Raw genomic sequence first — 25,668 nt, forward strand, 5'->3', positions numbered from 1 at the left:
AGGAGCTAATGCAGTGATTCAGGAAATCACAACCTGCATCATGTAGAGTGTGGACTGTTGAGGAAATAGTTACGAGAAGAAAAGTGGCACGGCAGAAAATTATGTCTGTGTCTGAAAGGAAATGTCTGATTAAAGTGTATGAAGTCCAGAGAGTTGAGTCATGTCAGTAAAGAGGAGTGAGATACGTTCATTAAAATATGTATAATAATGATGAACTGTTACAGTACTTCACCACAAAACAAGTCAAATGAGCAGAAATGTAATTTTCACCTCCTCTTACTTGGTTCTTAGCTCAATGACTCACAGCACAGTGACTCTATTTGATGTGACTGAAGCAGAAAGAGATTATTTAGCAGCACTTTACACAAATCAACCGCTGTTGATTATTAACGCATGTATTCTTATGCCTGTTTTACTCACACAGTTGATCTCAATGAGAATATAAAACCAAACAGTTTCTTCCAGGTCAGTCTCAGGTGGTCGGTCCACCTCAGCCTGTAGTGGCCGTAGTTGGTGAGCACATCATTTTACCATGTCACCTGGAGCCTGCTGTGGATGCTCGTTCCATGGCTGTGGAGTGGACCAGACCCGACCTGAAACCCAGACTTGTGCTTGTGTGGCGTGCTGGTCAAAAACTGAACCTGGATGATGAGAATCCATCATACAGAGGAAGAACATCACTGTTGATGGACAAACTGAAGAGTGGAGATATCTCACTGAAACTGTCCAAAGTCAAACTGTCTGACGGAGGAAAATACAAATGTTACGTTCCCACAATGAACAGAGACTCTGTTTTTGAGCTTGTTGTTGGTAAGTGGGCTTCTTTAAAGGTCTTCATCCAACAAATAGTTAAACCCTGGAGCTCTAAAGTCGTCAATAGTAGTAAACAAACTATTATTAAACTAAATGCTGCAAGTTTCAAATTTAGCCCATAAAAGTGTTTCAGAACCAGAGAGGATTTTACAAAATCATTAGTCAGTTTAAATCAGGAACGATCTTGTATAATTGTCTTTTTTGAGGCAACATATTAATAAAACATTAAACTATCAAACAATAATCTACAACAGACTATTAAATATCTTCACATTCTCTCTTAATCAGGTGCTGTCTCATCTCCAGTCATTAGTTTAGTGGAGATTGATAAAGACAGTGGAACAGTGGTTTTACAGTGTGAGTCTAAAGGCTGGTATCCAGAGCCTGAGCTGTTGTGGCTGGACGCTGAGGGAAAGATCCTCTCTGCTGGACCTACAGAGACAGTCAGAGGTCCTGATGACCTCTATACTGTCAGCAGCAGAGTGACTGTGGAGAAGAGACACAGCAACAACATCATCTGTAGAGTCCAACAGAGAAACATCAACCAGACCAGAGAGACACAGATTAAAGTTACAGGTGATTTTTTTTCACCATTAAATCATAATCAGTCTTTAAACAGCTAAGAGGTGGTTTTACTTAACTATCACTGTGGTAAATTTATTTTTCAGCTGAATGCATTGAGGCTGCCACATCAATCTCTACAGCTCGTGTCGGTCTCATCATGATCACTGTAGTTATTTTCATTTGTGCAGCAACTTTTGGTTTGTGGAAATGGAGACAAAACAGAATCAAAGGTACTAAAACTGCTCTTAATATTCTAAAACAAAAGGGAACTAAATAAAACAAAGATGATTCTGTATCTTTGGCTGCAACTTTCTGAACTCATATATGAATTGTACACAGGATTTATACAAATCTGTTAATTAAGTGGAAAATGTTGATGTTAAAGAAAAAAATCACTTTCGATGTGAAATAGCAGAATTTGAGTATATGGTGACATGTTTGTGTAATGCAGGATAAATCTGGTTTCCTGGATTGTTTCCAGCCCCCTCTCTGAACAGAAGAGTGAAAATTCAAGGAGTGACATTTTTTTATGTAACTCTTTTAAATGCTCCTCAGTTAATTTATAGGATAAACTTATTTACCTTGTTTTAATAATCTTTCTGTTGCAGTTTCACTTTCACATTCAGCAAAGTGCATGTTTGTGTTCATGTTTACAACATAAACAAAGGTAAATTTAAACTAAATTCAACCCTGCACCTTCTATTTCCACACAGAGGCAAAGATTCACCATCAGCGTGAAGCTGGACTCAGAGAGAAAGAGCAGCTGTTGGCAGAAACCAAGAAAAAGGAGAAGAAAGTGAAACTTAATGAAGAGTTACAGAAGAAAGAAGAAGAACAGAAACAGCTGGAACAGGTGGTTCATATGCTGATGGAACTGAGTGATGGGCTGATTAAACTGAGATGTCAACTCCAGCATCAAGACAGAGACATGATGAGAGAACATTTAGACTTTGATAAGAAGCTTCAGTCAGTGGACAAAGAAACAGAAAGTGACAGAGTGAAGGGATACCTTAAACTGAAATTAATCTTATTAGAGACTAAACTACAACTGACGAAGAGAAAACAAGAACATGAAGGACTGCAACATAATACTCTGGAAGTACTGAGGAAAACAGATGAGGTGATGAATGAAATGAAAGAGAAGAAGAAAGAAGTAGAAAAACTCAAAGTAGAAATCAGTGAGAAACTGGAGAGAGAGAAAGAAAGGGGAAAAAATCAGTTAGATCAGGAAGAGGAAACTTGATTCACTGAGGTTTTCACTTTAGACTAGAAATATTGAAGACATTTTATCAGTTTATAATTTTTTGTTGTGTTATGTTTTTTATAGTTTAGTGTTTAGTTTCTTGTTAGTCAAGTGTCTGACTAATTGTGCTGAAATTATCTTGTTTTACTACCTAAGGACTGAAAATAAATAAAAACACAGGTCATACTTTCAAATTATTCTTATTCTGCCAGTGAACCACCTGAATAAAAAAAATCCGAACAAGAAGGAAGAGGGGTTAATGTGTCTGTAAAGGTACGAACTTGTCTGTGGGTTTGGTTTTAGTTTCTCTCCTGCCACGCCCATATATGGACTTCCTCTTCCTCCACTCTGACCTCACCAGACTAATGACTGACAAGTTGTGCATCTCTTTGTTTTATAATCACCCCTCAGTCCTTTGTTTTTTTGCTGGTTCGTTGCACACTTTTCATGGATCCACTCCACTGTGGACTTCACTTCAATTTGTTGGACCTTGTTTTCATTTGGGAGTTTGTTTTTCCTGGCTTTGCTGTGTCCTTTGGGTTGTTACTTTGTACGTCTAGTTTGTCTGTTGGTTTCTTGTCCGCATTAGAGGGTGTTTTTTTGTTGGTACTTTGTATGTTTTCGTTGGAGTATTATTTTGAGTTTGTGCCTGCGTTACCTCAGTGTTTTAAGTTGATACTTTGTTAGTGTTTGTTTGTTCCCTGCCCTTGTTGTTTAATAAAATATCCTTTTGGTTCATACCTGTTTGGTTCCCCGTCAGCTCAGATGACGCTGTGTCTGAAGTCATATGTTGTTCACTGTTAACTGTACTATCTGACACAAACTCATCAGACCGCAGTGAAGTCACTCCCACACACATTTTTTTACAAGGACATTTAACAAAAAAAAAAATTAAGCTAAACTGTGGTCTTTGTGCTTCCTCTTCGAGTGATTTGAGTGCATGAGTGAATATAAATGCAATATGATTTAAACTGTGCTTTGGTATGAATGCAAGGTCATTAAAAAAACAGTAGCTTCCTGTAATAGTTTAATGAATATGGTTTCATTGCTTTTTCTGCACACACTTCTGCCACAGATCAGCTTTATAACTCTTCTCTTTTGCAGTTTTTTTGCTCTCATTGACCTGTGATGAATAAAAATGAAATTCATCTCAAGAATTGATTTTGTAAAACAGGGTGAATATAAAAAGCAAATAATTAGCAAAACATGCCTACAGGTTAGTTAATAAGTTAGTAATACAACAATGATACAAAAGTAAAAAATAAACTAATTGAATAAATAATTCTAACATTTATCTACCCAGTAAATCTCGTGTAATGACATCTTGCTTTCAGCAGAACATTCTTTACTCATTTGTGCACTTACCTAAGGTTTTAATCTAAGACTTTTGCTTTTGACATTTCTGTTTTAAAATTACAGTTCTAGTTATTTTATCTTGGAATCACTATAATGCACGATCTGATGACGTGACGCTTCTAACATCACACATTGGATGGCTTCACTAGAAGCAATAAATAAGATTAGAGAAGCTACAAAAGTTAAGCGTTTTTCTCATGTGGTTTGTATCTAAAAAGCTCAAAGATAATCTCTGATTATCAGCAGGATGAAATGATGGGGGAAAAACTTCATATGAATTCTACTTAAATGTGTAGGTGAAAAAGTTGTTGCAGATGATACAAAATACAAAGAAATAAAATTAAAGTCAAATGCAAACCGCTGTATCAAGGTTACCTCTTTTTTCCTGGGGTATAACAACAGCATATGTTGTACTGACACTGTTCCTCGCCTAATAATAATAATAATAATAATAATAATAATAATAATAATAATAATAATAATAATAATAATAATAATAATAATTATTATTATTATTATTATTATTATTATTATTATTGGAATCAAATCAGTGTGAAGGTGTGATAGTACATATTTTGTAGACTCAGCTGAGTGTGTTATTACTGGTGCAGTCGTAGAGGAAAAACAGCTCACTGAAGTATGGAAAATGAAAAATTTTGTCTATAAGAAAACAGAATGGCTCAAAGTTTTAGGTGAATATTAAGTTAAGTTTTTTTGTGATAAGTTTGATTCATGTGAGCGAGCAAATATAAATCGTACATCATAATTCATCTTTGACAAACAATTCTGTTCAAATCACAGTTACCTTTGTGTTTGCGACAGTAAAGAAGAACGAGCACCAGCAGCAAAGCCACAAACAAAATGATGAAACCAACCAATTGAAAAAAAGTTAAATGAGGGACGTCTCCATCATCAGTTGAAGGAATCTCTGGATCCTCTGAGATCTATTTTGCTGAGCGAAGAAAATGTGGATGTTCAAAGTGTCACTGTGCACTAAAAACTTAACTCCATGCATAAAACGTTTTACGTGTTTTGATAATCAAACACAGTGCAGGTCTCTCACACCTCAATAGAAAACCGCAGTAATCTATATTAACACACCCTGTGTAACTTCTGAAGCTGAGGTCTCTCTCACCTCTGACGGTCGGCCAACTCTCTGGTGATTACGCTTTAGTGATGATACATTTGTACAGTGAGATTTGGACACATTGAAAATAGGCAGATTTCCTTCATATCCCGTCATGATGAGGAGGCCGTCTTTATAGAAATCAGCAGCAAGCTGTGAGTTGTGGGTCTTCTTGTTCCTGCAGTGCAGAATCCCATCATCTCCCTCCATCATGGGAACAGCAGGAATGTCCAGGACCACAGAACCAGCTGAACATGAAGAAGATAAAATCACATTTCATATATAAAGTGAGAGAAAGCAGGTAAGTTTCTCAGAATGTCCTGATTTAGGTATAGATAGTCACAGCTCTTGGTTAGATCACAGTCACTTCACAAACAACATTTGTGATACTCAAAACCTCGATCTACCTCTAACCAAAGTGCTTTTATTACTTAAACGACACACAGCAAGCTGGAGTCTGCAGTTTGTCATTCCTGCACTTTTTACACCCTCTTTCCAACCCAACCACCTCCTTACAACTCACAGTCCGTTAATAAATAAAGTGCTTCATTAATTCAAAACATCATAAGTCATATCAGCTGCTTTTAAAAAAAATATTGAAGTACTCACATCAATCATCGTGTAAAACTTACATTTAAATTGTCTTTGTACTGTATATGAAATGTGTATGAACGTCTTCTGTCTGTTTTTCTTGTTTAAATAAATAAATCAGAATCATTGGTTCATTTCCAGTCGATTAAACAATGAATCAGAATCAAATTGTTGGTGAATGTTTAATATTATCTCTGATGTTTTAGGTGTATTGTTCAGAAAAAAAGATGAAACAATGTTGTGTGCACAGAAATTAAAATAGAGAAGATAATATCACTGTCTGATAATTTGACATTTGTTCTGACTACATGTCACATGATTTAGTTTAAAGACTTTGAACTCAGGACTTTCAGTTCAGCCTTCAGACAACTCCTAGACTCCTGCAACAGGCATGTTTTTTTTTTTTTTTTTTTTTTTTTTTTTAAAAGATAAGTCACCTACATTTTAAGTAACAGAAATTAAGCAATGTCACTAAAATATCACTAAAAACCCTGATGTTTATTGTATTTGTCAGCTGGACCTAAACGTCAAAGTGAAAGCACAAAAGTAAAGAACACAACAGGTTTACTTTTAATGATGATATAATGATTAATTAGCATCTGCATTTCAACTAAGTCGTCTCATGACTTTATTGCCACTCCAATAAACATTTATTGGAATTATAATATAATAATAATACATTTATTTATAGAGCACTTTTCTAAACATATGTTAAAAAGTGCTTCACAAAAGAGACAAATAAAAAACATGTAGCCCAACAAGATCAACTTGAGCAAGCACTAGGCAAACAGTGGAGAGGAAAACTCCTCTACCGAAGAAACCTCCAGCAGAACCAGGCTCGAGTTAAATGGCCATCTGCCTCTATCGGTTGGGGTGCAGGAAACAGTAATACAACAAAACAATAATACAAACACAACTCACAACACTGTCAGTCCTTGGGAAGACCAGTTCCAACGTAAAGACATAGTAATTTTATTTCATAGCTGACCTGCTTCTTCTAACACACTGGTCTTAAGGTAACTTACACACAAACACAGTAACAAGTACAGTATAATGTGTTTTCAGCGCTCAGATAAAAGCAGTTTGTAGCACATTGTACTGGTTTAATTATTAACATGACAGACCAAGTTCACTGTGACACCACACCCACCACTCTCTTCGTCTTCCTACCTAAGTTTGACAAAGTGGTCATGATGTACAACAGTAAATAAAACATATCCAGTTCACAACACCCTGTCTGAACTGCATTATACATTTACTGAACAACAAACAGTCTGCAGGAGCTGATGCAGTGATTCAATAAATTACAACCTGCATCATGTGGTGTGTGGATTATTGAAGAAATAGTCACCAGAAGAAGAGTGGCACAGCAGGAAATTATGTCTGTGTCTGTGATTAGAGGGTTGATTAAAAGCAGTTAAAAAGAGAGAGAGAGATAGAATCAGTAATTAAAATATGAAAAATAATGATGGACTGTTACAGTAGTTCACCACAAAACACATCAAATGAACAGAAATGTAATTTTTACCTCCTCTTACTTGTAGGTTCTTGGCTGAATGACTCACAGCACAGTGACTCTATGTGATGTGACTGAAGCAGAAAGAGATTATTTAGCGGCACATTACACAAATCATCTGCTGTTGCTTATTAACACATGTATTGCTATGACTGTAATTACTCTGAATAAATTAATAATTTGTGATGATTTTGAGCCTTTAAAGTCACTTTTTCATCCGACTTCAGTAAATATTTCCTCAGCATCACAGATACAGTTGATCTCAATGAGAATACAAAACCTTACTGTTTCTTCCAGGTCAGTCTCAGGTGGTTGGTCCACCTCAGCCTGTAGCGGCCGTAGTTGGTGAGCACATCATTTTACCATGTCATCTGGAGCCTGCTGTGGATGCTCGTTCCATGGCTGTGGAGTGGACCAGACCCGACCTGAAACCCAAACTTGTGCTTGTGTGGCGTGCTGGTCAAAAACTGAACCTGGATGATGAGAATCCAACATACAAACTGAAGAATGGAGATATCTCACTGAAACTGTCCAAAGTTAAACTGTCTGACCGAGGAAAATACAAATGTTACGTTCCCACACTGAACAGAGACTCTGTTTTTGAGCTTGTTGTTGGTAAGTGGGCTTCTTTAAAGGTCTTCATGCAACAAATAATTAAACCTCCTCTGGGGCTCTGAAGTTGTCAATGGTGGTGAACAAAACTATTATTCAACTTCATGCTGCTAGTTTCACATTTAGCCCATAAAAGTGTTTCAGAACCAGAGAGGATTTTACAAAGTCATTGGTCTTTAAATCAGAAAGTTTGCACTAACAATCTTATATATATTCACAAAATATTAAACTATCTTACAATAAACTACAACAGACCATTGAATATCTTCACATTCTCTCTTAATCAGGTGATGTCTCTTATCCAGTCATCAGTTTAGTGGAGATTAATAAAGACAGTGAAACAGTGGTTCTACAGTGTGAGTCTAAAGGCTGGTATCCAGAGCCTGAGCTGTTGTGGCTGGACGCTGAGGGAAAGATCCTCTCTGCTGGACCTCCAGAGACAGTCAGAGGTCCTGATGACCTCTATACTGTCAGCAGCACAGTGACGGTGGAGAAGAGACACAGCAACAACATCACCTGTAGAGTCCAACAGAGAAACATCAACCAGACCAGAGAGACACAGATTAAAGTTACAGGTGATTTTTTTTCACCATTAAATCATAATCAGTCTTTAAACAGCTAAGAGGTGGTTTTACTTAACTAACACTGTGGTAAATTTATTTTTCAGCTGAATGCATTGAGGCTGCCACATCAATCTCTACAGCTCGTGTCGGTCTCATCATGATCACTGTAGTTATTTTCATTTTTGTAGCAACTCTTGGTTTGTGGAAATGGAGACAAAACAGAATCGAAGGTACTAAAACTGCTCTTAATATTCTAAAACAAAAGGGAACTAAATAAAACAAAGATGATTCTGCATCTTTGGCTGCAACTTTCTGAACTCATATATGAATTGTACACAGGATTTATACAAAGCTGTAAATTAAGTGGAAAATGTTGATGTTAAAGAAAAAATTCACTTTAGATGTGAAATAGCAGAATTTGAGTATATGGTGACATGTTTGTGTAATGCAGGATAAATCTGGTTTCCTGGATTGTTTCCAGCCCCCTCTCTGAAGAGAATAGTGAAAATTCAAGGAGTGACATTTTTTTATGTAACTCTTTTAAATGCTCCTCAGTTAATTTATAGGATATACTTATTTACCCTTGTTTTAATAATCTTTCTGTTGCAGTTTCACTTTCACATTCAGCAAAGTGCATGTTTGTGTTCATGTTTACAACATAAACAAAGGTAAATTTAAACTAAATTCAACCCTTCTATTTCCACACAGAGGCAAAGATTCACCATGAGCGGAAGCTGGACTCAGAGAGAAAGAGCAGCTGTTGGCAGAAACCAAGATAAAGGATGAAAAAGCAAAACTTAATGAAGAGTTACAGAAGAAAGAAGAAGAAGAGAAACAGCTGGAACATCTGATCAATATGCTGAAGAAACAGAGTGATGGAATGAACAAACTGAGAAATCAACTCAAAAATCAAAACAAAGACATGGAGAAAGAACATTTTGACTTTGATACGAAGCTTCAGTCAGTGGACAAAGAAACAGAAAGTGACAGAGTGAAGGGATACCTTAAACTGAAAGAAATCTTATTAGAGACCAAACGACAGCTGACGAAGAGAAAACAAGAACATGAAGTACTGCAACATAATACTCAGATACTACTGGAGAAAACAGATGAGGTGATGTACAAAATGAAAGAGAAGAAGAAAGAAGTACAGAAACACAAAGTAGAAATCAGAGAGAAACTGGAGAGAGAGAAAGAAATCAGTTAGAGCAAGACGTAGAAACTTGATTCACTGAGGTTTTCACTTTAGATTAGTAATATTGAAGAGGTTTTATCAGTTTATAATTTTTTGTTTTCTTATGTTTGTTATAGTTTAGTGTTTAGTTTCTTGTTAGTCAAGTGTCTGACTAATTGTGCTGAAATTATCTTGTTTTACTACCTAAGGACTGAAAATAAATAAAAACACAGGTCATACTTTCAAATTATTCTTATTCTGCCAGTGAACCACCTGAATAAAAAAAATCCGAACAAGAAGGAAGAGGGGTTAATGTGTCTGTAAAGGTACAAACTTGTCTGTGGGTTTGGTTTTAGTTTCTCTCCTGCCACGCCCATATATGGACTTCCTCTTCCTCCACTCTGACCTCACCAGACTAATGGCTGACGAGTTGTGCATCTCTTTGTTTTATAATCACCCCTCAGTCCTCTGTTTTTAGCTGGTTCGTTGCACACTTTTCATGGATCCACTCCACTGTGGACTTCACTTCAATTTGTGGGCCTTGTTTTCATTTGGGAGTTTGTTTTTTCCTGGCTTTGCTGTGTCCTTTGGGTTGTTACTTTGTACGTCTAGTTTGTCTGTTGGTTTCTTGTCCGCATTAGAGGGTGGTTTTTTGTTGGTACTTTGTATGTTTTCGTTGGAGTATTATTTTGAGTTTGTGCCTGCGTTACCGCAGTGTTTTAAGTTGATACTTTGTTAGTGTTTGTTTGTTCCCTGCCCTTGTTGTTTAATAAAATATCCTTTTGGTTCATACCTGTTTGGTTCCCCGTCAGCTCAGATGACGCTGTGTCTGAAGTCATATGTTGTTCACTGTTAACTGTACTATCTGACACAAACTCATCAGACCGCAGTGAAGTCACTCCCACACACATTTTTTTACAAGGACATTTAACAAAAAAAAATTAAGCTAAACTGTGGTCTTTGTGCTTCCTCTTCGAGTGATTTGAGTGCATGAGTGAATATAAATGCAATATGATTTAAACTGTGCTTTGGTATGAATGCAAGGTCATTAAAAAACAGTAGCTTCCTGTAATAGTTTAATGAATATGGTTTCATTGCTTTTTCTGCACACACTTCTGCCACAGATCAGCTTTATAACTCTTCTCTTTTGCAGTTTTTTTGCTCTCATTGACCTGTGATGAATAAAAATGAAATTCATCTCAAGAATTGATTTTGTAAAACAGGGTGAATATAAAAAAGCAAATAATTAGCAAAACATGCCTACAGGTTAGTTAATAAGTTAGTAATACAACAAATGATACAAAAGTAAAAAATAAACTAATTGAATAAATAATTCTAACATTTATCTACCCAGTAAATCTCGTGTAATGACATCTTGCTTTCAGCAGAACATTCTTTACTCATTTGTGCACTTACCTAAGGTTTTAATCTAAGACTTTTGCTTTTGACATTTCTGTTTTAAAATTACAGTTCTAGTTATTTTATCTTGGAATCACTATAATGCACGATCTGATGACGTGACGCTTCTAACATCACACATTGGATGGCTTCACTAGAAGCAATAAATAAGATTAGAGAAGCTACAAAAGTTAAGCGTTTTCTCATGTGGTTTGTATCTAAAAAGCTCAAAGATAATCTCTGATTATCAGCAGGATGAAATGATGGGGGAAAAACTTCATATGAATTCTACTTAAATGTGTAGGTGAAAAAGTTGTTGCAGATGATACAAAATACAAAGAAATAAAATTAAAGTCAAATGCAAACCGCTGTATCAAGGTTACCTCTTTTTTCCTGGGGTATAACAACAGCATATGTTGTACTGACACTGTTCCTCGCCTAATAATAATAATAATAATAATAATAATAATAATAATAATAATAATAATAATAATAATTATTATTATTATTATTATTATTATTATTATTATTATTATTATTATTGGAATCAAATCAGTGTGAAGGTGTGATAGTACATATTTTGTAGACTCAGCTGAGTGTGTTATTACTGGTGCAGTCGTAGAGGAAAAACAGCTCACTGAAGTATGGAAAATGAAAAATTTTGTCTATAAGAAAACAGAATGGCTCAAAGTTTTAGGTGAATATTAAGTTAAGTTTTTTTGTGATAAGTTTGATTCATGTGAGCGAGCAAATATAAATCGTACATCATAATTCATCTTTGACAAACAATTCTGTTCAAATCACAGTTACCTTTGTGTTTGCGACAGTAAAGAAGAACGAGCACCAGCAGCAAAGCCACAAACAAAATGATGAAACCAACCAATTGAAAAAAAAGTTAAATGAGGGACGTCTCCATCATCAGTTGAAGGAATCTCTGGATCCTCTGAGATCTATTTTGCTGAGCGAAGAAAATGTGGATGTTCAAAGTGTCACTGTGCACTAAAAACTTAACTCCATGCATAAAACGTTTTACGTGTTTTGATAATCAAACACAGTGCAGGTCTCTCACACCTCAATAGAAAACCGCAGTAATCTATATTAACACACCCTGTGTAACTTCTGAAGCTGAGGTCTCTCTCACCTCTGACGGTCGGCCAACTCTCTGGTGATTACGCTTTAGTGATGATACATTTGTACAGTGAGATTTGGACACATTGAAAATAGGCAGATTTCCTTCATATCCCGTCATGATGAGGAGGCCGTCTTTATAGAAATCAGCAGCAAGCTGTGAGTTGTGGGTCTTCTTGTTCCTGCAGTGCAGAATCCCATCATCTCCCTCCATCATGGGAACAGCAGGAATGTCCAGGACCACAGAACCAGCTGAACATGAAGAAGATAAAATCACATTTCATATATAAAGTGAGAGAAAGCAGGTAAGTTTCTCAGAATGTCCTGATTTAGGTATAGATATGTTAGAGTAAAAATGATTTACTCACTGATTTATAATTTTCTTATTACAATGTTACTTCACTCATAAGGATAATTTCTTGTTTTTTACTTATTGTCATTATGAAGGATACATGTGTGTGTGATATTTAATCCTGTAAGCAACAAGAGCATGTTGTACTGTGCTGAAGCTGCACTTTGCACACAGACGGGAAACAGGAAAGGTCAGGAAAGGTCAGCGGCCTTGAAGTTGAAGAGTTCTTGTTGCTATACTCCTATAAGCAGTGTTTTATCCTTGTATGGAGTTGTTTTTCTTACAAGTGTGTTATCTTTCTATGGGGTTCTTTTTCTTGTAATATGATCACCATTTAACCACACCATACACCCACATCTGTAACTTCAGGGTGTGTCTCATCTTTAATAAAAAGCTTGTACAAAGGGGAGACGGACGGAGTCGGAGGTAGAAATTCCTGGGTGAAGCATTTATGATGCTAAGATCTCAGGCCGGCTCCCCTTGCAAGTAAAAAGGCCGAGCAGTGTCCTTGTTGTGCTTTATTGTCTTTGTCTCTCAGCGTATGAAAAGTGTTGTGGTTATTTTAAACCCGACATAAACTTGGTCCTTCGAGAGCCGGATCTCAACAGTCGACGTCGTGGGAGGAGGGTGACGGAACACCGAAAGTCTGTCGACAGCCGGACGTCTAGGACGTCCGTCAGAAAATCCTGGGACGTGAATTCGTTGCTGGGTCGGTGAAATAGGTCCTGATCCTCCCCTCCATCGGCGTCGATGACGAGTTCCAGGAGACGGACAATACAGCATCAATAAGTGAGTAATACGCGTAGGATGTCGAGTGGGACCGGAATTTAAAGCCACTATAAATTTATGAATTAGTGTATTTTTAGAAATCACTAATTGGTCGAGTGGGACCGGAGATTAAAAGCCACTATAAGTTCATGAGTTAGTGGAGATTAAAAGCCACTATAAGTTCATGAGTTAGTGGAGATTAAAAGCCACTATCTAGTCGAGTGGGACTACAAAGCCATTAATTTGTAACAGAAGTATTACCGGTTGTTGTGTGAAAGAGTGTGATTGTGAGTATGAGTGTCACCAATTGATGTGGAAGCAGCAGCACTGGAGGAAACCTAACGGTGATAACTAATCCAGTGGTCTGTTGAAGTACACAGTGTGGTGAATTAAGGCCATAGTTTAATAATGGGGAAAAATAACAGTAAACCTGCCTTGGAAGGCGATGAGAAATTCATGGAAAACTTCTCGCCTGGCAGTACTCAATATTTGAAGTTGTGGAAAAAGAACCATGACTTTGATGGCAAATTGACCGAGTCATCCTGTAACAATCTGGTAAATAAATTAAAAATTGAGGTTGCTAGCGCCTCTGATAAAGTAAAACCAAAAAAGCAATTGCAGTTATTAGAAGCTACGAAGTGGAGAGAGCAGGCAGAAAGGAGGAAAAGAGACATTCTGAAAAAACAAAAAAAGAAGCAGGGAGAAGCTGCACTGCAGGCGGCTGCTCTTGTGAAACCTGATGAGGAAACTGTAGGGCCAAGTGCAGGAGTCAGACAGATTTATGAGCAGCAGAGACAAGCACAAGAAGATCGGAGCCGTGTGCTAAATCTACACAGATTACTTCAGGCTGTAGAAAAACAGTTACGTGAAGAAGAAAAGAGACAAGCCTCCCCAATTTCCTCCCCCGTGTCATCTCGTACAAGACAAGCAGCTGCATCCTCCTCGTCCTCCCTATTGGCCAAAACATGCTACCCAGATTTAGGACCATTAAAAGAGCAGTATGGAATAAAAGATGTTAATTATGACTGCAGAGATTGTGGTCCAACATCAGACTCACCTACTCCAGGAGAGGGTGATGGGATTTATCCTATGATAGAAGTAGCTAATCCACATTTTGGAGCTCCAGGACAAAATGAGGGGCGGACAATGAAAGTTTACAGACCATGGACAGATGCAGAATGCACTGAAGCCTGCAAGACACTGGGGGATCCAAAGGTAGACCCAGAGGGATGGGTGGAGCGACACAAGCAATTAGTCAACTCTTTTAGTCTAAATGGATGGGAGATTGAACAGACTCTCAAGAAATCTCTCACATTTAATCTTGGAAGGGTAAGAGCAGGTTATACAGGAAGAAACGGTCAGGGACAGATATTGTCTTCAGGGGATCAAGCTCTGCAAGCACAATTGCAGTTGGTGCACGATGCAGTGAAAGAGACATGGAAGAGAACACCTGATTATGTGAAGATTTCACAATGCAGACAGAAAGATAATGAGGATGTGTTTGAGTTCAGAGCTAGATTAGAGGACACATTTAAAGATCATAGTGGGCTGCAAGAAGATCAGGCTCAAGATTCTCCCTACCAACAACAGCTGAAGCAGGCTCTGATGGCTGGTTTCTTGCCTCAGTTGTCAGACTTCATAAGAAAACATAATGTGAACCATCGTACTGATGGTGTTCAACAAACTATGAACTATGCCCATCATGCACAGGAAGTCATTAAAAAGAAAAAGAAAAAAACTGCCACAGCAGCCTCTTTTGGGTTATTTGGGATAGATGAGGGAGATGATACACAAGTCTTCTTCCAGGGGACCCCATATGGGAGGGGTCGGGGTAGAGGAGGATTTAGGGGTAGGTCAAGGGGGCGGTTCCCAGACAGACCCTGGCAACACCCAGGGCATGATCGATGCTTTAACTGTGACAAGTCAGGTCACATTGCAAGAAATTGCCCTGAGAGACCTAGGGTCAGACGACTTAGAGAGTATGACAGCCCCCCCACAGACAACCCCTCCTCATATTGACTAGGCCCTCTAGAAGACACAGAGAACTCAGATGACGGTGATGGAGATGAAGTTGACCATGATGCCCTTGAACTGTTAGATCTAACGATCCCAATTGAGACACATCTTAGTTTACAGCACGCAGCTCAGGTCCCGTTGAGAGAGCTCTGGGTGCAAGGAACTAAGGTACAGTTTCTGTGTGACTCAGGAGCCGACCGGACCGTGCTGCGAGATAGAATACCTGGAGTGGGATCGTCTAAAGACAAAATAATGGTGCGCTCAGCTAATGGTCAGCTTAGTGTCAGTTACTTCTCCAAACCATTAACTGTCAAAGACTTAAATACAGGAAAACAGGAGAGTGCTCAAATTGTGCTATGTCCTGAGTGTCCTGTGAATCTTCTAGGGCGAGATTTGATGACTAAATTAAAGATTTCCATAGTACCAACCTCCAGAGGTATGGTGGCTATGAGCATTCAGAGTGTAGAGGATACTTTTGTAGCAGAAGGGCTAGAAGTGTATTACTACTGGAGTCTAGATTTGCCCAATCCAGACCCGGCTGAAAGAGGAAAATACCTGTTATCCATGGCTATGGAGGATTTAGAATCCTCCATCAGAGCCGATACATTAGATTCAGACCAGTACCATGTAACACTCAGATACAAGAAGACACCAGGATCAGATGTAGAATATGATAAAAGAATCAACAAACTGGGACCCCAAAAGGTGACCCTCAGCCACCTGTACACAGACAGGCAGGGATTTGCTGGGTGTTCAGCTAGATTGACTCCTCAGGCATATAAACAGTTTGCAGTTTGGGGCTCTGTACCACACATGTCACTGATGAAACCTGAGAAAGCTGATTGGAAAGACGTTGGACAATTTGTAAAGAGAGCCGTAGAAATTACAGCATGGCAACAATTGCCTGATGGGTGGTCAATGGACAAAGAGACAAAGTCAATATACCGGAAAACCCTAGGGTGGGTGGTTAATACCACTCCCCGAACACACCTTCAAAATGCAAAACAGGCTAGCACGTGGTACTCACAGCAGGGAGAGCCAGATGATGATACAGAATGACAAACACTGCTGACAGAGATACCAGAAGAATTAGCTGAGGTGCCAACCTCCTTCTGGTCCAAAGGTAAAACAGATGTAGGCCTAATGACCACTGCTAAACCTGTAGTCATTAAACCTAAAACAGGCTATAGGCCCAGAATAAGACAATACCCATTAAAACCAGATGCTGAAGAAGGCATAAAACCTGTAATCAGTGATATGATAAGAGCAGGCATTATTGTTGAAGCACCAGATTGTCAATGTAACACCCCCATCTTTCCAGTGAAAAAAGCTGAATTAGGAACGTGGAGAATGGTGCAGGACCTGAGAGCAGTAAATCAGGCTGTTGACAGCCGAGCACCCTGTGTTCCTGATCCACACACACTGTTGAACCAGTTAGAACCAGATAAACAATGGTTTACAGTAGTTGATCTTAGTAATGCATTCTTCTCCATCCCAATAGCCAAAGAATCACAGGGATGGTTTGGTTTTACCTATCAGATGAAAAAATACACTTATACCAGGCTACCACAAGGATTTTGTGATAGCCCCACAATCTTTTCACAAGAAATAAATAACTGTTTAGCAGACTTTGACATACCAGAACACAGTCAGGTTTTGGTATACGTAGACGACATTCTTATAGCATCAGACATGGAACAGAACAACAAGCAGACTGCAGTAGCTCTATTTAAACACCTTCACAGAACAGGGAACAAGGCCTCCTTGTCAAAGTTGCAATGGGCAAAACAACGAGTAACGTTTTTAGGACATGATTTAGTACCTGAAGGAAGGCTACTAACAGCAGACAGGAAGAAATCCATCCTAGATGCTCCAAAACCACAGACAAAACAACAGATGATGCAATTTTTAGGATTATGTAATTATTGCAGGTTGTGGATTCCGAATTATGCTCAAATCACACAGCCATTGTTAGATCTCATTTATCAGACACCAATGACAATGAAACAGGAAATCAGGTGGACTCCAGAGGGAGAGGAAACCTTTACCTCACTAAAACAGGCCCTCGTAGGGACAACAGTTTTAAGCTTACCAGACTATAAGAAAGAGTTTGTGCAGACAGTAGATTGTAAAGAATCATTTATGACTTCTATGTTAGCACAGAAGGTGGGAGGCAGATTTAAACCAGTAGCATACTACTCAAAGAGACTTGACCCTGTAGCATGTGCACTACCTACATGCGTCAGAGCTGTGTGTGCTGCAGCCTTAGCGGTGCAGGCCTCAGCAGAAGTTGTCTTATTCCATCCATTACGGTTGTTGGTCCCTCATGCAGTGGACATGTTATTGACTCAGAACAAAATGACATTTTTGTCACCTGCACGACACCTGTCTGTAATATCTACACTTATGTCTCAACCACACATCACTGTTCAGAGATGCACAACACTTAACCCCTCCACACTCATTCCATCTCCTGAGGATGGAGAACAGCACAGTTGTGCTGAAAACACTGAACAGCAGTGTAAACCAAGACCAGACTTAATTGATGTAGCTCTTGAAAAGGGAGAGGTTTGGTTTGTAGATGGGTCATGCTCTAAGACCCCTACTGGACAAACACAGACAGGATTTGCAATAGTGACACAAGACACTATAGTGAAAGCAGGCAAACTACCGTCACACTTTTCAGCCCAGGCAGCTGAAATAGTTGCCCTCACCCAGGCCTGTAAAGAAGGCCAAGATAAGGACTTAACAGTTTACACAGATAGCCAATATGCTTTTTCAACACTTCATTTCTTTGCTGCCCAGTGGGCAAGGAGAGGTATGACCACCTCTACAGGGAAATCAGTAGAACATGCAACATTGTTAACAGCACTTTTAGAAGCTGTACTGCTACCAAAGACTTTAGCAGTTTGTAAATGTGCAGCACATACAAAGGGTAAAGACCCAATTTCTAGAGGAAATGCTTTCGCTGACAAAATTGCTAAAGAGGCAGCTGAAGGAAAGCATGGCATTTTAGTGCTCACAGTGCAGGACACAGAAACAGCGACACCATTTGATTTACAAGTTCTTACAGACATGCAGCAGAATGCACCCACACCAGAGCAAACTTTATGGGTAAAACACGGAGCAGTTAAAGTAGATGGCATCTACAGAATACAAAATAAACCATGTCTTCCAAGAAGCTTGTTCCACACTGCCGCAGTTTTGAGCCATGGGCCTTGCCATGTCTCAACAGGAGGGATGGTGAAGGTGGTGGAACAACATTTCTATGCTCATGGTTTTAATACTTATTCAAAAAATTTTTGTAGAGCTTGTTTGATATGTTGCAAACATAATGTACAGGGGAATGTGCGACCTAAAAGAGGGCAATTCCCACAGGCAAAGCATCCATTCCAGTTCTTACACATGGACTTTATAGAACTAAACAAATGCAATAACTATAAATATTGCCTTGTACTGATCTGCCCCTTTTCTAAATGGGTAGAGATCGTACCAAGTAAACATGCTGATGCATTGACAGTAGCTAAGGCTATATGTAAATACATTCTACCAGAGCACGGGATTCCAGAGGTCATCTATAGTGATAATGGAGCACACTTTGTGAATGACATCATAAAACAGATGGCTATACATTTGGGAATCACTTTAAAGAACCATTGTTCATATCACCCCCAGAGTGCTGGGTTAGTGGAACGGACAAATGGCACGATCAAGCTAAGATTGAAAAAGACTATGGAACAAACAGGAAGACCATGGCCTGAATGTTTGGATTTAGTAAAGACATATATGAGAATAACTCCTACTGGAGACGGGTTAACCCCGTTTGAGATCATCCATGGGAGACCTTTTGTACTCCCCATCTTCACAGATGTGATAGAAAAGCCAGAAGACACTTACACTTTAGCAGATTGGATGTGTAGAATGTTGAAAGAGAAAGAAGTTGTAAATGCAAATAATCTGCCAGATGGTGATTTGTCTTCACAGGATTCAGCTATTAAGCCAGGTGACCAGATCCTGATAAAGGTCATCAAAAGAAAGAACTGGTCCTATCCAAGGTGGGAAGGTCCCTACATTGTCCTGCTTACCACACCCACTGCAGTGAAGATAGCAGAACGCGCCACGTGGATTCATCAAAGCCACTGCAAAAGAGTAATTCCCCTGGTTGGCACTGCGTAGGGGTGGAAGTCGACCGGTACCAAAACCTTTGGTCGCTGAAGAAACCAACTGATCCCCGCGTCCCAGCTATGGCACCAGGGGTAAAACTCATAGCAGCAATATGCACTGTCGTGGTAGCTGTTCTCTTTTTTCTGTATGAGACAGGACTCCTTACTGGGAAGCAGCCAGACAACGGACCAATCCACCACAACCTAACTAAGCGATGGACAACTACGCCGATTGAGGACTGGGCCTGGAAAGACCTGAACACTGAGCATGCACACCCATTTGAGACCAATATGTGGTATCGTTATGCCAAAGTTTTAGCCAACTCTTATAACAAGTCTAACTGTTATGTATGTTCACATATACCACATTCCTCCTCTCACCTAACCCTTTATGCAACCCCAATGGACTTCCATAGGGGTTATTGTTTTTTCCTGATGTCTGTTAAGGACCAAGATCCAAAGATGTGGCACATAGAACCAAAGTCTGCTGCAGTGTTTCAAAAAATGTGGATCAAACCACTTCTCTTCAATGTTACAGAACATAAGAATACATCCTGCTCTGATGTGCCGCTTGTAAGTCTCAACCTCACTGTTCGCGGGAAGCCCATTCTCCAGAGAGTGACAATTCCGAATGGTGCTTTGCCCGCTTGCCTGGTTGAGGGGCATGGGTTCCCATATTGTATGGAACGCCGACATACAGAACACACTACTAGAGTTGGACGGCTTTCAGATTCCCTATGTTGCGTGACTTTCAAAATGCCTCAACCGCGTGACAAAATACTCAGACCCACTGCTATGGTAGAGGGAGGTTGGTGGCTTTGTGGTACCAGAGCATATGTTACGTTACCCCACACATGGTCTGGACGTTGTACTCCTGTGAAAGTGTCCGATCATACTTTTATTGTGGAACCAATTAGGCCTGAACCGACTAGACGTAGACGTAACACTGGTGTGGTTTACCCTACTTTTAAACCACATGATGACAAATGGGGCTCAGATGTCCCAGCAGAATTCAAACATTGGAGCACTGCATCTAAAATAGGTTTTAGCCTGCTCCCTCATTTGGGAATAAGAAAGACCATACTAAGATTAGAAACTGTTGATTACCGTTTCCAAACCTGGGTAAACGCTACCATCAAAATAGAAGAAGGTCAAAACAGAGAAATTGATGCTACTCGAACCATGGTTCTGCAAAACAGAATGGTTTTAGACCTGTTAACAGCAAATGAAGGTGGAGTATGTGTGAAAATTGGCACCACATGCTGCACATACATCCCAGATGAAGTAAATACTAATGTCTCTGCAGCCCTACAGGTAATGAAGAACTTGCAAAAAGCCATGTCAAGTGACTGGCATCCCGATCCTGCCCAGGACTGGTTGGAAGGGCTCATGTCGGGATCTTGGTGGCATTTGCTCTTAAAGTTATTAACACCGCTGATTGTGTTCATTGTAACATTTTTCATATTAATGTCATGTGTAGTTCCATGCCTTCGAGCCATGGTACGGAAGATGTTACAGACTACTGTGATTAACTACATGTTATTACAGGCTTCTGATCCCACTGTACTCCAACAGAACCAAGAACTGTCTCAGGATCAGGACATGGATACTCACTAGCTTGATCAGTATGAGGATGCTATGTAATGATGCATGCATTGAAAATAGGAGACTAAGTGATGTATTGTTGATGCTTCATAGTGAATCCTTATAATGACAAACAGGGGGAAATGTTAGAGTAAAAATGATTTACTCACTGATTTATAATTTTCTTATTACAATGTTACTTCACTCATAAGGATAATTTCTTGTTTTTTACTTATTGTCATTATGAAGGATACATGTGTGTGTGATATTTAATCCTGTAAGCAACAAGAGCATGTTGTACTGTGCTGAAGCTGCACTTTGCACACAGACGGGAAACAGGAAAGGTCAGGAAAGGTCAGCGGCCTTGAAGTTGAAGAGTTCTTGTTGCTATACTCCTATAAGCAGTGTTTTATCCTTGTATGGAGTTGTTTTTCTTACAAGTGTGTTATCTTTCTATGGGGTTCTTTTTCTTGTAATATGATCACCATTTAACCACACCATACACCCACATCTGTAACTTCAGGGTGTGTCTCATCTTTAATAAAAAGCTTGTACAAAGGGGAGACGGACGGAGTCGGAGGTAGAAATTCCTGGGTGAAGCATTTATGATGCTAAGATCTCAGGCCGGCTCCCCTTGCAAGTAAAAAGGCCGAGCAGTGTCCTTGTTGTGCTTTATTGTCTTTGTCTCTCAGCGTATGAAAAGTGTTGTGGTTATTTTAAACCCGACAAGATAGTCACAGCTCTTGGTTAGATCACAGTCACTTCACAAACAACATTTGTGATACTCAAAACCTCGATCTACCTCTAACCAAAGTGCTTTTATTACTTAAACGACACACAGCAAGCTGGAGTCTGCAGTTTGTCATTCCTGCACTTTTTACACCCTCTTTCCAACCCAACCACCTCCTTACAACTCACAGTCCGTTAATAAATAAAGTGCTTCATTAATTCAAAACATCATAAGTCATATCAGCTGCTTTTAAAAAAAATATTGAAGTACTCACATCAATCATCGTGTAAAACTTACATTTAAATTGTCTTTGTACTGTATATGAAATGTGTATGAACGTCTTCTGCCTGTTTTTCTTGTTTAAATAAATAAATCAGAATCATTGGTTCATTTCCAGTCGATTAAACAATGAATCAGAATCAAATTGTTGGTGAATGTTTAATATTATCTCTGATGTTTTAGGTGTATTGTTCAGAAAAAAAGATGAAACAATGTTGTGTGCACAGAAATTAAAATAGAGAAGATAATTCCACTGTCTGATAATTTGACATTTGTTCTGACTACATGTCACATGATTTAGTTTAAAGACTTTGAACTCAGGACTTTCAGTTCAGCCTTCAGACAACTCCTAGACTCCTGCAACAGGCATGTTTTTTTTTTTTTTTTTTTTTTTTTTTTTAAAAGATAAGTCACCTACATTTTAAGTAACAGAAATTAAGCAATGTCACTAAAATATCACTAAAAACCCTGATGTTTATTGTATTTGTCAGCTGGACCTAAACGTCAAAGTGAAAGCACAAAAGTAAAGAACACAACAGGTTTACTTTTAATGATGATATAATGATTAATTAGCATCTGCATTTCAACTAAGTCGTCTCATGACTTTATTGCCACTCCAATAAACATTTATTGGAATTATTATATAATAATAATACATTTATTTATAGAGCACTTTTCTAAACATATGTTAAAAAGTGCTTCACAAAAGAGACAAATAAAAAACATGTAGCCCAACAAGATCAACTTGAGCAAGCACTAGGCAAACAGTGGAGAGGAAAACTCCTCTACCGAAGAAACCTCCAGCAGAACCAGGCTCGAGTTAAATGGCCATCTGCCTCTATCGGTTGGGGTGCAGGAAACAGTAATACAACAAAACAATAATACAAACACAACTCACAACACTGTCAGTCCTTGGGAAGACCAGTTCCAACGTAAAGACATAGTAATTTTATTTCATAGCTGACCTGCTTCTTCTAACACACTGGTCTTAAGGTAACTTACACACAAACACAGTAACAAGTACAGTATAATGTGTTTTCAGCGCTCAGATAAAAGCAGTTTGTAGCACATTGTACTGGTTTAATTATTAACATGACAGACCAAGTTCACTGTGACACCACAACCACCACTTTCTTCCTCTTCCTACCTAAGTTTGACAAAGTGTTCATGATGTACAACAGCAGATGAAACATCTCCAGTTCACAACACCCTGTATGAACTATGTTATAAATTTACTGAACAGCAAACAGTCTGCAGGAGCTAATGCAGTGATTCAATAAATTACAACCTGCATCATGTAGAGTGTTGATTATTGAGGAAAGGCATGGCAGAAAATGATGCCTGTGTCTGAAAGGAAATGTTTAATTAAAGCGTAAACTTTAAATTACTCTGTCCTTCTTCCTTCACCCTAAAGGGTGAACATATGACGCAAAACAAAATCACTTGTATGTTTATGCAGTTATAAACTACTTACCGTTTATCAGAATGTGAATTTTTTTTACTGCTCCTATATAATTTCAATCATTTTAAGTGTGTACCATAAGGATCTGATTCACATGATTAGTTCTGCAAATTAGTTTTAAGTTTTTGTCTCACTATAAACAAAGAGACACTTTACTCACATTGTCTGGTGCAGACTGATGTAACCTCCATGTGGTCTTTTTGCGAAATGACTGACTGAACATCAGAATAAACTAATGTTAAGACTCCTCTTCCTGTTCAAGCTACATTAGACATGAGATTATACTAAATCATCAGTCATATTTTCTGTAACACAGACGGGTTCTTTACTGATTTGCTCTGTTAAGTTTAATAACTGCTTTGTGTAAGACTGTTCACTAGCAGACAGTATCTGATATAAATACCTAAAGATAAATAACGAAGTTTCTGAATTCAGATAAAAAATAAACAACATCTTCGTATCTTGACTTGCAGAGCTAATGGTTTCTGAAGGTGTGATCAACTCAAGGAAAATGTTGTTGCTGCCTATATGAGGTATTTTTAAAAATCTACACTGAGGATTTATCATTCTGCTGCTGAAGGAGCTTCTCAGAGCCACCACTGTCTGATACAGAGGGTGAGAGGGGTTGTGGCTGGACGCTGAGGGAAAGATCCTCTCTGCTGGACCTACAGAGACAGTTAGAGGTCCTGATGACCTCTATACTGTCAGCAGCAGACTGACTGTGGAGAAGAATGATGTCAACACCTTCACCTGTAGAGTCCAACAGAGCATCATCAACCAGATCAGAGAGACACAGATTAAAGTTAAAGGTGTTTTTTTTTCCCCCTAAAATCAATAAATATCTATAAACAGCTGAGTGTCTAGTTTTACATAACTAACACTGTGTTATCCGCTTTTTGTTTTCAGCTGAGTGCTTTGCACCCACATCCTTTTCTGCAGCTCCTGTCAGTATCATCTTTATCACTGCACTAGTTTTCATTTTTGCAGGAGTTTTTGGTTTGTGGAAATGGAGACAAAACAGAATCAAAGGTACTAGAACAGTTGTTTTTTTTTTATTGTAATGTGAGCAACTGAACTCAGTGGCTACATTGTACTGTGGGCTACAATTTTAAATAATATCTGTGAAAAGCCAATTTCTATTGAATGAAGTTACATTTGTATTATTTTATTTTAAAAAAAATTAACTGTACATAAAGAAATTATATTTCAAATATATCAAATGTTAATATTAATTCAATCTTGTTAAAAAACTAAACAAAAGAAACCAATAAAACAAAAATATTTATAGCGTTACACTTACTTGTGCGCTGTTTTGTTCACTGTGATATCTGCATACACAGCACATGTTTAAACCAAATTCAACCCTTCTCCTTGTTTCTATTTCCACACAGAGACAAAGATTCACCACCAGCGTGAAGCTGGACTCAGAGAGAAAGAGCAGCTGTTGGCAGAAAACAAGATAGAGGAGGAAAAACCTAAACTTAATGAAGAGTTACAGAAGAAAGAAGAAGAAGAGAAACAACTGGAACAGGTGGTTCAAATGCTGAATAAGCAGAGTGATGAGCTGTTGAAACTGAGAGATCAACTCACAAATCAAAACAAAGACATGGAGAAAGAACATTTAGACTTTGATAAGAAGCTTCAGTCAGTGGACAAAGAAACAGAAAGTGACAGAGTGAAAGGATACCTTAAACTGAAAGAAATCTTATTAGAGACTAAACGACAGCTGACGAAGAGAAAACAAGAACATGACGTACTGAGACATAATACTCAGAAAGTATTAAATAAAACAGATGAGGCAATGAATAAAATAAAAGATAAGGAGAAAGAAGTACAGAAACACAAAGTAGAAATCAGTGAGAAACTGGAGAGAGAAAAACAAACCAGTTAGATCAGGAAGAGGGAACTTGATTCACTGAGGTTTCACTTCAGACTAGTAATGAATTCCAATAGAAAGTCATCTTCTTCTCTTTCGGCTTTTCCCATCAGGGGTCGCCACAGCGAATCATCCTTTTCCACCTCACTCTATCATGAACATCTTCTACCCTCACACCAACCTCATGTCCCCTGTTAAGACATCCATATATCTCCTCCTTGGTCGTCCTCTTGCCCTCCTGCCTGGCAGCTCCATCTCCAACATCCTTCTACCAATATATTCACTATCCCTCCTCTGAACATGTCCAAACCATCTCAGTCTGGCCTCTCTGACTTTGTTGCTAACGCAGACAAC

General features: G+C 38.6%; 2 protein-coding genes across 2 annotated transcripts in view; both read left to right on the top strand.

Annotated features, from left to right (window-relative positions):
* Positions 1–25,668, top strand: part of LOC113168482 (trichohyalin-like) — a 928,554-nt gene that overhangs the window by 272,067 nt on the left and 630,819 nt on the right. The gene's annotated exons all lie outside the window — the stretch shown is intronic.
* Positions 16,505–20,801, top strand: LOC113151543. Its single transcript, XM_033326580.1, has 2 exons — positions 16,505–19,695; positions 20,426–20,801. Exon 1 carries the CDS (start codon positions 16,571–16,573, stop codon positions 19,394–19,396), a length of 2,826 nt encoding a protein of 941 aa, XP_033182471.1. The 5' UTR covers positions 16,505–16,570; the 3' UTR covers positions 19,397–19,695; positions 20,426–20,801.

Source organism: Anabas testudineus, chromosome 18 (assembly GCF_900324465.2).
Source record: "Anabas testudineus chromosome 18, fAnaTes1.2, whole genome shotgun sequence".
In the NCBI taxonomy this organism is placed as follows: domain Eukaryota; kingdom Metazoa; phylum Chordata; class Actinopteri; order Anabantiformes; family Anabantidae; genus Anabas; species Anabas testudineus.

Bases quoted from the DNA above. Each gene is read 5' to 3' on its own strand.
- LOC113151543 (XM_033326580.1), top strand. From the start codon at position 16,571: ATGGTGCAGGACCTGAGAGCAGTAAATCAGGCTGTTGACAGCCGAGCA.